General features: G+C 42.5%; 1 protein-coding gene across 7 annotated transcripts in view; it reads left to right on the top strand.

Moving 5' to 3' along the window:
- Window positions 1-16,307, top strand: part of CACNA1I (calcium voltage-gated channel subunit alpha1 I) — a 1,298,213-nt gene that overhangs the window by 1,091,950 nt on the left and 189,956 nt on the right. For all 7 annotated transcript variants that reach the window (XM_033929511.1, XM_033929508.1, XM_033929510.1 and 4 more), the window contains 2 exons: window positions 3,131-3,254; window positions 15,574-15,642. In XM_033929511.1, coding sequence (XP_033785402.1) covers window positions 3,131-3,254; window positions 15,574-15,642 — 193 coding nt within the window. The remainder of the gene's footprint in view (window positions 1-3,130; window positions 3,255-15,573; window positions 15,643-16,307) is intronic.

The raw sequence follows: 16,307 nt of genomic DNA on the forward strand, positions 1-16,307 counted from the left end.
CTCTCCATCTTTTTTTCTTTTCTTCATTTCTACCTTTTCTTATTTTTCTTTAACTTTTCTCTGCATTTTCCTCTTACACTTCTATTTCCTTATTTTATCTCTCCTGCATTCCACCAACTTCCCCTATTTCTTTATTTCCATATCATCCCTCATCCATATGCCTTTCACATTCTTACCCCTTTTCACCAACTACCCTCCATTTCTCCCTCTCCAGCATCCACCTCAATGCCTCCTTTCCTTTGCTCCCAAACTGTTGCCTCCTGCTTCCTCACACCTTCCCATGTGCCCCACCTCTTTCTCCCACCATCTTCTTCCCTGTCTTCTCCCTTTATTCCTAGCATGTGACTCTACCTTCCCATCCTATTCCCAAGATTTTCCCTCCCTTCATACACACTTCTGTTTCCAGTGCAATAGGTGTGTCATTCTGAACAAGCAAGTTATTTTCCCATGGCCATGAACCATATGCAGAAGTAATCCACTCCGGATTTTTTCTGTCCCTCCTACTTCACCGGGAGCTCTACTGCCACCTGCAGTTTTTCCCTTCTGCAGTTGGAGGCTCATGTCAGCATGGATTGATGGCTCCATCCTCAGTCCAAGGGTGTACCTCTGAGGATTGCTTCCTGGGTAGTTGTAACGACAGATACCAGTCTCCTGGGCTGGGGAACCCATTGCAACCGCCAACCACTTCAGGGACGTTGGATGCCCTCTCAGAAACGATGGTCGATCAACAGTCTGGAACTGCGTGCCATCCGGTTGACTCTGATAAAATTGCAGAACACTCTCAAAGGTCAAGCAGTCAGAGTCTTCTTCGACAATGCGACAGCGGTGGCCTATGTCAATCGACAGGGAGACACCAGGAGTGCATCTCTGTGTCTGGAAGCCCGCATGCTCTTTCACTGGGCAGAGCGGTATCTTCAGGCACTGACGGCAGCGCATGTCGCAGGTGTAGACAATGTTCAGGTTGACTTCCTCAGCAGACACACCTTGGGTCTGGGTGAGTGGACGCTGTCAATGGCAATGTTTCAGGCCATTGTCCAGTGCTGGGGTTGTCCCCAATTTGACCTCAAAGCAATAGTGAAAAACATGAAAGCAGTCAGATTCTTCAGTCGAAGATTCAAGTCTGGCAGCGAGGGTCTAGATGAGCTAGTCCAGCCATGGCCTCAGGGCATCATGTTCTAAGTCTTTCTTCCCTGGCCCATGATATACCGAGTCATTCAACAGATTCATCAGGGAAGAGTCATTCTGGAGGCTCTGGACTGGCCTCACAGGTCATGGTATGCAGATCTGATGCGTCTTCAAACAGGCCAAGGCCTCAGGTTGTAGATGCATCCAGACCTGCTTTCACATGGTCCAGTTTGCATGGAGGATTATGGCATGGCTTTTGAATGTGAAGTATTAGAGTGCATTAGATATTCAGATGTGGTCATTGCCACCCTTCTCAAGTCTAAGACGTCAACAATAGTTTCTTCCTCCGCTAAGACATGGAGGACATTCCAGCACTGGTGCACCCATGAACATGTGGAGTAGTTTTTAGCTCCGTTTTTGGTGGGTTTGGCTTTTCTCCAAGAGGGCCTTGACAAGGGCCTCACCATGGCTTTGCTTTGAGTCCAGTTTCAGAGCCTGGGACTATAGACCTTCACTAACGGCTCATCCTGATACTGCCAGATTTTTGAAAGGTCCTCTCTGCATTAGACCACCATTGAAGCCACCATTCCCATCACGGCACCTTAACGTGGTTCTCACAGGTCTCTCCAAACCTCTGTTTGAGCCTCTGGAAGAAGCGTCCCTTTTGGACTTGATGCTAAAGGCAGTTTTTCTGATAGCACAGCGACTTTCGGAACTCCAAGCTCTTTCTTGTCGAGAGCCATTGCTTAGAATTTTGGAGACTTGAATCTTCCTATGCACTGTTCCATCATTTTGCCTGTATTCCATCCTACAGGCTCTAAGAAACAGGACCACATTTTGAAGAAGTTAGACATGAGAAGAGTGCTTCTTCGCTATCTAGAGGTCACCAACGAGTTTAGGCTCTCTGATCATCTGCTTTTGCTGACTCATTTGTCTAAGCGTGGCGTGCCTGCTTCTAAGGCCACGATCTCCAGATGGATCCATAATGCCATTTCATCAGCCTACATTATCTGTGGGAAACAGTCTCCTGTTTCTGTTAAGGCACATTCAACCTGGAATGTGGCTTTGTTGTGGATGGAAGCTAGGGCAGTCTCTCCAGAGGAGATTTGTAGAGCTGCTACTTAGTCCACTCTACACACATTTGCAAAGTTTTACAGAGTGGACGTTGTGGCAAGAGAGGACTCTGTTTTTAGTTCCTTCGTGTTGCAGGCCAGCCAGTCAACTCACCCAAAATTCAGGGACTGCTTTTGTATGTCCTTCTTGTCTAGAATGACATACCTATTGCACTGGAAAAAAGAGATTATGTCCTTACCTTGATAATATATTTTCTAGTAGATAGGTGTGTCATTCTAGACTCCCGCCCTATCCTTCTTGCGCCTGCCTACTGTCTAATTCTGTTTATGCTTCTCCAAGTTGTATCTTAGATACCAGTCAGCCCTTTGGGCCCTGAAGAATACTGTATAATATGTTTTAGCATCTACAGGGGTACTACCTGAGCTCCTTTGATGTTTCTGTCGACTATTCCTTGTTCATTGAGTGTTCAAGTTTATGCTTGGCCAGAACAGTTGTTTTGTTTGTGGAATTTCCCATTTTTGTCCTTACTTCACTTCTGATGGAGCTCTTGTTTGCTTGCGTATTAACTGCAGATGGCAGTGGAGCTCCTGGTGAAGTAGGAGGGAAATAGAAAAATCCAGAGTGGATTCCTTCTGCATAAGGCTCACAGCTATGGGGAGATAACCCGCTTGTCTAGAATGACACACATATCTACTGGAAAAGATATTATCAAGTTAAGGACATAATCTCTTTTTCCTTTCCAATGTCTCATCCCCAAGAACTCTGCAGCAGTTATGTATTTATTAAAGAGTTTTACCTGATCTAGTGAATGATTGCTACCTGAAGTAATGCGCTTGCAGCTGGCTCATTCACCTCCTCTTATTCATGACGTTAAATAATGCAATGAATTTAATCTTGAATCATGATTCTCTAGTTTTCACTTTTCCTTCAGGTTCCGCGTCCTTTGCCAGACAGTTATTGCTCACAAGCTTTTTGACTACGTTGTATTGGCTTTTATCTTCCTCAACTGTATCACTATTGCACTCGAAAGGCCCCAGATTGAGCAGAGGAGCACGGTGAGAGCAACCTTTCCTTTTTCCCTTTTGATTTCAAGCAACCAGGCATTTGGAGGATGAGGCATTGCTGACACCGTTTAATTAGTTAAATTCCAGGGCCAGCCCTTGTTAACTCACCTCTCAATGCATTCTGGTGTTTGTAGATCTCCTTTTCTGTATCAAGAGGGCTGTTAAGCCCAGAATATATTTGTGGTCTCTACAGAGCCAGAGCCAGCTTACAGTCTTACTCATTAAACTAAGTAAGCAAGCAGCTGTCATGCTGAGCTTTCCTGAGGGATATTTATATGAATGCTTAGTGTATCCCTTGTACTACTTATGATAATATAAACTAATATTTATAATGCTCCTGTCTGATGCATTGCTTTTAATTATTTTTATTTGAAGTATCTCATAAATATGAGGTCCATCAGATACGTTTTCTGAGCTGTTATTAAAAAAAAATGAAGTCATGCTACAGAGAATCAGATTTTAGTGTAAAGTAAGCTTGGCTTTCTCCATTGTCAGAACAGGCTGTCGATGCGTGTTAAGCTGTCATTGCTTTTGGGATCATGAAGCTGGTTGCAGTCTGCTTCTGGCTCAGATGTTTAGCCGGAATTCCTAATCAGCTTTAAACTTAATTTTTCCAGACAAATTGGATTTGCCTAGCCCAGTTCAATTTTCATTTCAAGTGACTTAATTCACATATTAATGTGAGATTGTTTGCATGTTTCCTGAAATCTTGCTCAGACTCACCAAAATGATTGATTTGCTGAGTGATGAGAAAGCAGGAAGATTTCCTGCAAATTCTCTCTCTCATCTGCCTTACAATTTTAAAGAATATGGATGCCACGTAAGTGTTCAAATCAGTTACCTGATTCTGGTCCAATGAACAGAGTTTAAAGCAGTCATCAGCTCAGATATCTTACATAGCCTGTATCTGACAGGTGGGGCATACACATGGATGGAGTAACCTGATTCTGGTTTAGTTCCCTCGGGTGAAAATAGAAGTGTGAATCAAATCAACTTGAAAGCGCTGTGGAGCTAACTGGGTCAGCTGTAGAACAAATAATTTAAATCAAACTGAATTCCTCCACTACAAAGGATGTTGAAATGAATCCAGAGCAAATCAGTAGTCCCTTTCCAGATGCCAAAGGCCTGGGCTAAGACTAGATACCAGTATATGATTATTGCCCTCTCCTGGCTGGAGGCTGGAGTGTATTTTTATGTCAGCTTTTGATAATAACCAAAATATTAACATTTTGAAATTCACATGCTGTGTTTGTTGTCAGATGCCTAGACAAGAGTCTTCAACTAGGATATCAATGTTGAGAATTCATGTAGTTTCTAGTCTAATTCAGTTGTTAAAGCCACTGCTTCTAGAACAAGCTTGCCAATGCTATTCAGACAGAAATAACTATTTTTCCAGAAACAGGTAAAAAAATGACTCTGTACTCAAGCTTTTGGGTCTCAGTACTACTAGCATAGGAATAGAATGTACTGAACCAGGCTGTGTTAGATAATTGCATACTCTGAGGATTGAATGGGTAATGGGAGGAATGGTAGATAAGAACATAAGAATTGCCACTGCTGGGTCAGACTGGTGGTCCATTGCGCCCAGTAGTCTGCTCACGTGGCGGCCCCCAGGTCAAAGATCTGTGCCCTAACCGAGACTAGCCCTACCTGCATTCAGCAGGAACTTGTCCATCCTTGTCTTGAATCCCTGGAGCGTGTTTTCCCTTATAACTCCGGAAGAGCATTCCAGTTCTCCACCACTCTCTGGGTGAAGAAGAACTTCCTTACGTTCATACAGAATCTTTTAACTTCAGAGAGTGCCCTCTCGTTCTCTCTACCTTGGAGAGGGTGAACAACCTGTCTTTATCTACTAAGTCTTATAGTCTTTATCTACTAAGATATATTGAGCTGAGACTAAAAATATAAAATGTTATTATTTGTATAAAGGTATTTTTTAACTTTTTCATATTTGGATTGTAATCTGTGTTGATAGTTAAGAAAAGGCAGATAATCAAGTGTTTACATTATAGTATAAGTTAAATAAGTCACAGGCAAGTTATTGTTCATATTATAGCTAGACCTAGGTGAGTGACAAGAGAGTTGGTTTGAAGAAGAGCGTTAGATGTAGTACACTTAGGCCTCCTTTTACGAAACTGTGATAGCATGGGGAGCCGCACTGAATGGCCCATGCTGCTTCCGAAGCTCATTGAGTTCCTATGAGCATCGGGAGCAGCATAGGCCATTCAGCGCGACTTCCCGCGCTAGAAACTGCTATCGCAGTTTCATAAAAGAGGAGGTTAGATTTTTGCAAACTCTTTAAAACAGTTCTGCATAGATAGCTTATAAATAAACTGAGTTCTCTATGTGCCCCAAGGTGACTAAGGGAGGAAAGTTATCACCATGGGTTACTTCTAAAGACCAGTTATTTTACTACATCATGGTATTTTAGCACAGGATCCCATTTTATGCATTGAGACCCTGTGCTAAATTAGCACAACTTGTGATAAAATAAACCATCTTAACAGCAGCCCACATTGATAACTCACCTCTCCCTAACTGAGTTAGAAAAGTGGTTGAATGGAAGGCAGCGGAGGCTAGTGGTAAATGGAGTTCATTCTGAGAAAAGGGATGTTACGAGCGGGTGCTGTAAGGTTCAGTTTTTAGTCCGATTCTCTTTTACATTTTTGTAAGTGATATTGCAGAAGGGCTTTCAGGTAAGGTTTGCCTCTTTGCAAATAAAACCAAAATCTGCACTAGGGTAGATACCTCTGATGATGCGGATAAAATGAGGAGAGACCTAACGAAGTTTGAAGAATGGTCCGGAGTTTGGCAATTAGGATCTAATGCTACAAAATGCAGGGTCATACATTTGGGCTACAAAAACCCAAAAAAGCATGCAGTTTAGGAGATGAAATATTTTTCTGAATGAAAAAGGAATGGGACTTGGGTTTGATTGAATGTGATGATTTTAAAGTGGCCAAATAAGTAGAAAAGTTGGTGGTGAAATCTAGAAGGATGCTTGAGTGCCTAGAGAGAGGAATAGTCAGCAGGAAAAATGAGATGATATTGCATCTTTCTTAATGAGGTGAGACCTATGTACAATTCTAAAAATCACATCTTCATAAAGATATAAACAGGATGGAGTTGATCAAAAGGGCAGCTAATAAAATGGTCAGTGGTCTTAAAGATCTCAATATGTATACTTTGGAAGAAAGGTGGGAGAGGGAGAGATATGATAGAGATGTTTAAATACGTCCATGACATAAATGCACAGGAGGCAAGTTTATTTCAACTGAAAGGAAGCTCTGGAATGAGGAGGCATAGGATGAAGGTGAAAGGAGACAGATTTAGGAGTAACCAAAGGAAAAAAAATCTTCACAGAAAGGGTGGTGAATTCATGGAAGGGCTTCCCAGTGGAGATGGTACAGACAAAGTCTGTATCTGAATTCAAGAAAGCTTGGAACAAGTACATTGGATCTCTAAGGGAGAGGAAGGAATACTAAATGTTACGAATGGGAGGACTGGATAGGCCATATTGTCTTTATTGCCTTCGTTTTTCTATGTTTTTATTCTGTTATTTCATATCTGATCTGGCATTCTGACATGGGTGCCTTAAAAATAACAAAATATAAAATGGCTGAGAGATTCTTAGTGAGTGGAAACAGAATTAAATTGGTTACAATTAGAGCTATAATAATAATAATAATAATAATAATAATAGTTTAGTGAAAGTGGGTAATAAATATTACTCTATACAAACTCCACTCTTTTAGCTGAGAGCACTAACCCCTGGAAGAAAAAAAAGCTGTTTCAGTCCTGCACTAACTGTGGCACTTGCACACTCCCTCCGGACATTTTTTTGAGCCAATGATGTGGGTGAAGGAGGGTTTGAGCTTTCAAGCTCTACCTGAAATAAAACCTGAGGCTTTTTTTTTTCTTCCGGGGGTTAGTGCTCTCAGCTAAAAGAGTGGAGTTTGTATAGAGTTACAATTAGAGCTTCCATGAGAAAGTTTAAGGAGCTATTTGTCCCTTCAGTTCCAACAGAGTTAACAACCCAGTAGCTAATTTGAACTTTGGCAAACTGGCTGGTATCCTGCATCCAATTGTGTTACAAACAAACTGGTACTCCTCTGACCAGTAAAGTGAAATCGCATTAAATCAGAACTACCAATATAATCCCAGTAATAAAAAAAACCAAATCTATTACCTTTCTGTTACAAAAAGATCAACAACTGGGGAAAATTATCTTTGGACTCACTGAAAGCTAGAGAGTTGGTTGTAAGTGGAGAAGCTACCCATAGAACGTTGATTGTTATGTTCACTCTGTCTGCTGATCGTGATTTGATGATGGGGTATTACAATATTTTAAGCTGAGAGGACTTTATTGGGAGTGCAAATTATACTTATTCCTAATGCATCCCAAAAAACGCAAGGAAAGAAGAGACGGTTTTTACTGCTTTATCATGGAGTGCTTCAGTTTAAGTTTATTATTAAAAATTTGATTGAATGCAAATCAGAATTTCTAAGCGTTAGGGGCAACTTTTTTTTTCCTATAATGCTCGTGCAAATGCATTGTTCATTATCACTCCATAAAATACATCTTTTGGGATTCTAACAACTTTCCTGGCCACCAGAAGATCTTTGGCTCCTGCCGTTGTGTCACAGTTTCAGGGTTTAAGTTAAAATAATTACTTCTGTCTTGTAACATGCATTAATGTAATCCTTATGTATACATGCTTGCTTTCTCATCTTTTTCAATATTGGATCCTCATTATTGTGGACTTGAGCAGTTTTAAGATTTAATTTATGAAGGATTTTCCTTTATTTGTTCCCTCTTTGGATTTAAGGGCAAAAGAGATTTGCAAGTTATAATCAGGGATTTGCCTAACTTACATCTGCTTTCCTATAAAGTTTTTCTTTGCTTGTTATTATGAAATTCTCTATATAAAAAAATATCAGAGCCCCTGAGGCTACCATGGCATATAGTATATGTAACCTGCTTTGACTATACCCACAGAAAGGTGGTATATCATACCCATGGCCTCCTTTACTTCATATCTTTACTTTACACTACTGTTTAGTCCACAATCAGATAGTACATTTAGTCAAGCTATGCTGACCCTCCCGTCTATGTGATATTACAACTTCCACATCTTCATGGTTATTGCACTGCTTCTGAAAAATGGACAGTTTTTAATGAGATGAGCAGCTCTGAGCTTGGGAATCATCCCCTGGTGTGCATGACTCAGAGCTAGTTGTTGACAGGAAAAAAAATGATTCTCACATGTAGTAGATGTTTTTCAAAGACAGCAGAATTGATCGGGCACACAATCCCTCCCACCTCCATTAATTCTTGAACAAAGGACCTGACTGAGGAGCTGAGCATTTTAACTGAGGGGCTGACTGTTCAGGCAACTTGGCAGTGCCCGAGGGCTCAGAGCAGCAGGGCCCAGTGCCTCCCACTTTCTATCCTCTTTTTCCATGATCCAGCATCCCAAAGTTTACCTTAAGTGGTATCTTCCAGAAAGTCCCCAACAGCAGCAGCAGCAATGCAGAAATGCTGCCAGTGGCCTCCTTTGAGCCTCTATTCTGATGTGACCTGCCCAAGCATATACCGGAAGTTGCATCAGAAGAGAGGCTCCAAACAGGCCATTGGCAACATCTCTGAATTCCTGCCGCTGCCAAGCACCTTGTGGAAGACACCATTTAAGGTAGACTGGGGAGTGGAAGGAAAGATGATGGCTGGGGGTGGGGTGAAGAAAAATAAGTTATGCACTTGGGGTGTTAAAGGGGAGGGAAGAGAGTGAAATGATGGGGGTAGAGCTGAGGAAAGAAGAAAGAAATGATGGACCTAGGGGGTAGAGGGGAGGGAAGAAAGAGAGAAGTGATGGCAAGAAAAAGAAATGATAGACTGGGGGAAACCGTAGTTTATCGTCATCTTCAAGATTTAATCAATAAAACAAATTCCATCCATGTCAAACATCCTTTAGAACATTTCATAGTACAGAAATTTCCTTGATTGGACCTACAACCTATATCTACAATGTCCTTGATCAGTTTAGATATATTTTGCTGATATCTCTTGACCTTTCATCAGCTTTTGATCTTATTGATCACTCATATTTACTTGATCGTCTTAATCAAATAGGATTAAGAAATACCTCTCTTGAATGGTTCAAGTCTTATCTCTCAAACAGATCATATAAATTTTTCTCCTTAAGAACTGATTCTCTTCTTTCTCCTTTTATCATCAAAATTTTTCTTTCCCTACTGTTAACTCCAGGACAATCTGGAAAAATTACTTGTTTTTTGAACCAGAGCAATTGCTAGATTTTATTGTGGCTAATGAAGGGGGAGGAACAATGATTAGGCCAATAGTCTCTCCTTTAGCTTAAAACAGTGGTCTCAAACTCAAACCCATTGCAGGGCCACATTTTGGATTTGTAGGTACTTGGAGGGCCGCAGAAAAAATAGTTATTTTATTGAAGAAATGACAATTTTGCATGAGGTAAAACTCTTTATAGTTTATAAATCTTCCTTAAAGGCTTACGTGTTCCCCTCTTCTTTGCAGCGTCCTCCGGCTTCCCCACTGGCCTCCCGGTCTTACCTTTAGCTAATTGCTGCAGCCTGCAGAGAGGATCGCCAGTGCTGTAGCATTCCTTACAGGCTGCCATCGGCGTCCACAGTACGTTCCCTCTGCCGCGGTCCCGCCCCTCCTCTGATGTCAGGGGCAGGATTGCGGCAGAGGGAATGTGCTGTTGAGGACGATGGCAGCCTGCAAGGATCGCTACAGCACTGGCAATCCTCTCTGCAGGCAGCAGTAATTATCTGAAGGTAAGAGCAGGAGGCCAGAGGACGCTGCAAAGAGTAGGCAGCAATAGTACAGACTGCAGGCCGCAAAATAGTATCTGGCGGGCCGCATGTGGCCCCCGGGCCACAAGTTTGAGACCACTGGCTTAAAACGTACTGGCTGCTGATTTTGTATTTTTGTTACTGCCACCTCTTTTTAAAAAAAAATTCATTTTTTTCCTTCTTTTTCCTTGTTTTATTTCCCTTACTTGGTCTCCAATATTGTGGACTAAATAATATGATTAATTTCCTATGGAGTGACTTGTTTCACCATAGAAGTGTTGTGAGTTTACTTTATAGATCTGTATTCAAGATTTATAGATCTTGTTTTCATTGTAAAATAGTCAATAGAAATTTTTTTTTAAAAACCACTAAGATAATCACTTGGATTTAATATGTTTGTTTATGCTGATGAAATCCAGATTTTATATATGTTTGAATTTTTCAATCACAAAGAAATAGCTATGCTTAATCAAAATCTAATTCCAATTACTGATTGGCTCATTCACAACAGACTTAAATTGACCTTGATAAGTCTAAGACTATTATTTTTTCCTCACAGGGCTACTCTGAATTACCTGCTCCAGTCTTGCTTAAAGGCATGCCAGTCCCTATTGTTGAATCAGTTCAGATTCTTGGGGTTAGTCTAGACTCCAAACTAAACTTTAACAAACAAATAAATCAGGTTGTAAGATGCTCTTTCTACAAATTATCATGCAATGAAAATCTCAGCACTTGGTTAACTTAAATGGAGACTATTGCATAATTCAGTCCGTTAAATGCAAGAAATTATCTTACAAATGTGCCTCACTCCATTTTAAACTCCTTTATTCACAAAATTTTTTTTTGTATTTCATAGATCCTCAGAGGGCCACCACGCACTCAAATGTATTTCATAGTGCGGGCTTTATGCACCCTTTCGTCACTGGACCTGATTTTTTAGTTAAGTGTAACATTTTAGTGTTATGACTAAAGTATAGGTATTCTGCAAGTACTTAGCTTTTAGTTGACGCTAGTCGGGAGGGTAGAAACATAAATGTCCAACATGTTTCGCCCGTCTGTCTCACAGGGCTTTATCAAGGCTCCCTCTCCCGTTCAGTAACAACTTTCTCCAACCACTGCGTCAACGACGCAGTGGTTGGAGAAAGTTGTTACTGAATGGGAGAGGGAGCCTTGATAAAGCCCTGTGAGACAGACGGGCGAAACATGTTGGACATTTATGTTTCTACCCTCCCGACTAGCGTCAACTAAAAGCTAATTACTTGCAGAATACCTATACTTTAGTCATAACACTAAAATGTTACACTTAACTAAAAAATCAGGTCCAGTGACGAAAGGGTGCATAAAGCCCGCACTATGAAATACATTTGAGTGCGTGGTGGCCCTCTGAGGATCTATGAAATACAAAAAAAATTTTGTGAATAAAGGAGTTTAAAATGGAGTGAGGCACATTTGTAAGATAATTTCTTGCATTTAACGGGCTTTCTACAAATTATGCATGATCAGATCCATACATTCTCTTCTCTTTCCCTCCACTTTGAATATCCGTGTGCATTCACTGATAATCCAACAAATAGATTATTGCAGGGAAAGAAAAGCGATAAATGATGGATGTGGGAATAAAGAGATGCTGGACCACAGGTTCAAGGAGGGAGGGAAGAGAGAGGAAGAAATGTTGGCCCAGGGGACAGGGAGGAAGGGATGAGAGAGGGAGAGAAATGGCACAGGGAGATGGTGGGGATGGGGGAAGAGCGAGGAAGGAGATGTGGTCTACAAGGGGGAGGGGTAACGGGAGGGGAGAAACTGAGAATGGGGGAACCATGTGAGAGAGGTCAAGGAAAATGAGTGAGAGAAAGATAGTGAGTACAGATGGTAAAAATGTGATAATGAGGAGTAGAGGGAAGAGAAGGAATTAGGAAGCTAGGAAAGGAGTGAGGAAGGAACTGGGAGAGCCTGGAAATTAGAAAAGGAGATGGAAAATTGATTGTTAGTTGAAAAATAAAAAGAAGGAGACAGCAGTCTCTGAAAAGTAAAAAGGAGAAGACAAGAAAGCAGAAAAGGAAAACTAGGAACAACATGATGGAAAAAAAAATGTCCAGACAACCAAGTTAGAAAAAAAAGTTTTATTTTGAACGTCTTAACTGAATCATATTTGTTTGAGAAATGTACATTGTGGATGAGTTTGTATGGTTTAGTATAAGAAGAAATGCCTTTATGTTTTTATTTCTACCATGTACTGGTACATGCCTTTCTAATTTATAATTCTTTGTTCTGTATTTGATTAAGGTCTGTATGTGTTTGCATGTGACTGACACATGGTATTTTGCGGGACTTAGTTGCTGTGTAGATCTGATCTGTAGCTGTCCCACTTCTTCCATTTTACCAGTAGCAAGAGGTGTATTAATGTTCTAGGGTCCAGTGTAATATCTGTGGTGCTGCCTATTCATAGTTAGGATTCTTTCTGTTTGAATCATAGGTCTAGTGCTACTGTTGTATGACATGTTTGTACATATATGAGTCTTCAGGTTTTATATTATTTCACGATGTGCTTGGTAGTAGAGGGATTTATTTTGCTATTGTTCAAATGACATGAGAATTAGAATATTTTTTATATATTGCCTTCCATGGAGAAAAATCTTACATCTAATCTGCGCCTCCTATTGGAGGAGAGGGGGAGGGGATGGAATTTTGTGGATGCAGAATCCCCCTGATGCTCAGACCATAGGAGATATCCAGCTATCTCCCACAGTTTGCGACAATACTGGAGATTCAATTCTGGTACCTATTCTGGTTGGCCCAGGCGCCTTAGGCCCCACCTGTGGGCAGGGTTTCAGGCACCTGGGCCAATCCGGCCCCATTCCGGAGCCGGCTGGCCTGCCGGACGGGCGGGCTTGGCACCCGTCCGTCCAGCCAACATTTAACAGGTATGGGGGGGGTGGGATTGGGGGGGGTCATGGGGTCGGCGGGGGGGGGGGGTGTCGTGGGCCGGTGGAGAGGCCGATTGGGGGTTCAGGGTGGGTGGTCATTGGGGGGGTTGTGTCGAGGGCAGGAGGGCCTGGGATCCCTCCTGCCCATATTGTAGTGGGGAGTGGGGGGTAGGGGGTCCACCTGGGCAGGAGGGGTTGGGCTTCCTCCTGCCCGATCTTGTAGGGGTTGGGGGGCGAGAGGCCAGGAGGGCTTGGGCTCCCTCCTGGCCCCATCGGACTCGGTGGGGGGGGGTTGGGGATCACGGGACAAGAGAGCTTGGACTCCCTCTTGCCCCGATGTCGTTGGAGAGGTTGGGGGTGCCGCGGGGCAAGAGGGCTTGGACTCCCTCTTGCCCCAATGTTGTTGGGGGGAGGGTGATGTATCATGGCAGGAGAGATGCCGCATCTCCCCTACCGCGATGCCATCACTCCTCTACCCGAACTGCCACAACCCCCAGCAGGAGAGATAAGGCATATCTCCTGCCGCGGGTCGCGGCAGTTTGGATAGATGAATAATGGCATCGTGGTAGGGGAGATGAGTCATCTCTCCTGCCGCAATCATTGCTGTAGGGGGTAGGCAGGTTGCTGGGGCCGCTGAGCTGATCGCAGCAGCCACAATCAGCTCAGTGGCCCCTTTTTCGGCACTTAGACCTGTTTTGACTTCGTCAAAGTCAAAACATATAAGTGCCGACTAGGCAACCTGCCTAAAGTTTTGATTATACCTGCTGCACAACTAGGTCTAGGTCGCCCGGCCTCCCACCCACTGCCTGCCCTTTTCCCTCCTCTAAACATGCCTCTTTTCTCTCTGTACATTTAGAGGCAGGGGAAAAAGCCTAAGCTGGTTTTAGATACGTCTAAAACCAACTTTGATTATGGGTACTTAGACGATCAGACTTTTTGATCGTCCAAGTAGCCATTTAGGCCACTTTTTAGAAGTTTTTTTTAATTATTATTATGAACCCCTTATTATTCGCAGAAAGACAGATGCAGGGAAATCCCTTACCAGTAGGTTTTTTTTAATGCAAAGAGTATGGGTCAGCTAGGGATGAGTGGGAATGGATTGTTTTATGCATATTAAGTTGAAGCAGAAGGAAGGGAAGGACACAGCGCCAACTAGAGTGAGCTTTAGAAATATTATGATAGATGTAGGTGTGGGGGAAACCATGACCCTTATTGCCCAGGGGCCAGATCACTTGATCTGCCCTGATCTGAGGAGATTACTGTGCATGGGAAGACCCAAATGCTGAGAATTTTACAATAAGTTCTGAACTCTGGGAGAGCTGTTCCATCCTAGCGACATGAAATGATATGACCCACTTGTGTGCCTGACTCAGTCTTGCTGTCTAAGGAAAGCACCTGTTACAAGCTTGTAAGAAACAATGCTTTTCACATGGCACAAAATTAAGCCCTGATGTTCATCGCGTTGTGATTATGTAACACATTCTGTGCTGTGCGGTACTGTGTCAAAAAAAGCCTTCTTAGGGTAAAGGGTCATGGATTTGATATACCACCTTTCTGTGGTAACAACTAAAGCAGTTTACATATATTATATGCAGGTACTTTCATGCTGCATGCATAGGGCTCCGCATAGATTGGAACTAGAGAATGACACGGTGACAAAATTCATCACCGTTCCTGTCCCCGCGGATAACCGCGAGAAACCATCTTCATGTCATTCTTTAAGGAGAGAGGGAAGAATTAGAGTATGAATGGCCACAACCACTGACCTTCAAGCTTTGCTTTGCTGGTGTAGAAGGACTGAGGTTGAAACAGACACTACAGAATGACAGTCTCTGGTATCCAGAGCAGATATTGTGATGTCATAATGCCTCATTCCACCAGTGCCTAAGAGCCAATCACAACAGTGATGTCACAATGGCTTCATTATCCTTGGCTCACATAAGAATCAGAGTATGAATGGCCACAGCCACATACCCGCAAGCTTTGCTTTGAAGAATGCTGGTGTAGAAGGACTGAGGTTGAAAGAGACACTAGAAAATGACATGGGACTATTTCCCGCGGTTATCCGCGGGGACGGGAATGGTGATGAATTTTGTCACCGTGTCATTCTCTAATTGGAACCAAAGCATGAACCCTCTCTTCTCATAAATCAGCACATCATCAACCCATTGATGCCATCATCCCCTACGCATTGAACAAAAACTGAGATACATTTAACTTTTATGTGTCATAATGGCTTGAAATGACTCTAGGAGGTGTGAATAATTTTGTTGTCATTCAGTGATGTCATGTTACTTGTGGTATAAGAGCATGTGAATAACTGATATTACCTCTCTCTGTGTGGTGCCTTAGTTCTTAATTATGGCTACTGAAAAATCAGAGAAATCAAAGTCTGTAGCAGTTTAGCAGATTGAGGCCGATGATTTATTCTGTACGGCTCTTCCAGAAGAAAAAAACCCCTCTTCTCCTTAGTAAGGAGCTTAAAACTACTGGGCATCTGGTTATGATAGGGTTTTTCACTTATGTTGCTTGGGTTACTTTTCTCTTTGTAGGAAAGGATGTTCCTGAGTGTTTCCAATTACATTTTTACAGCTATCTTTGTGGCTGAGATGACCCTGAAGGTAAGTCTGCAGAAGGAAGTATAATTGATGTGGGGCCAGATCAGGAAGCTGAAGTCCAGTAAGGAGGTGTGGGTTCAACACCATTGCTGTCAAAGGTTGGGTGTGCTGCTCAAGCAGCATTGGCCTTGGGGGGGGGGGGTGAAGGGAGGACAGGAATATTTGTACTATAATTGCAGTAACATTTTTTGGATCTTTTCCAGATAAGCCCCGCCAAAAAGTTAACCCCCACCACAGTTTTAGCTAACACCATGCTAAGTGAATACTTGGGGAACCTGATATACAAGGGGGGACTCTGCCCCCCCTTGAACCCCCCCGAGTCATTATTCAAATCATGTGAATAATTTCCTCGGAGGGCTTCAATAGTTTAATAATTTATAAGGTGGCGTGGCTTAAGTTTTCGTCCGTGCACTTTTTGCATTAGTGGCGGGGCTTATCTGGAAAATCTTTTCATTTTTTCATCAATCAATTTCAATGGTAGAATTGGCTTAGGATGAGGCTGTTTCCTGAGGAAGAACTTTAAGGGTAATCCTGGTGCATTAGGCATAGGAATGAAGGGTCATAACAGCCTCGGATTTACCATTAAGGTGAATACGCATGTACTTAGGGCACCGAGAGGAGGGGGCACCACTTATTTTTTTCCCAAGGCTATCATGCCCTTAACTCTT

This window comes from Geotrypetes seraphini, chromosome 2, assembly GCF_902459505.1.
Source record: "Geotrypetes seraphini chromosome 2, aGeoSer1.1, whole genome shotgun sequence".
Classification (NCBI taxonomy): domain Eukaryota; kingdom Metazoa; phylum Chordata; class Amphibia; order Gymnophiona; family Dermophiidae; genus Geotrypetes; species Geotrypetes seraphini.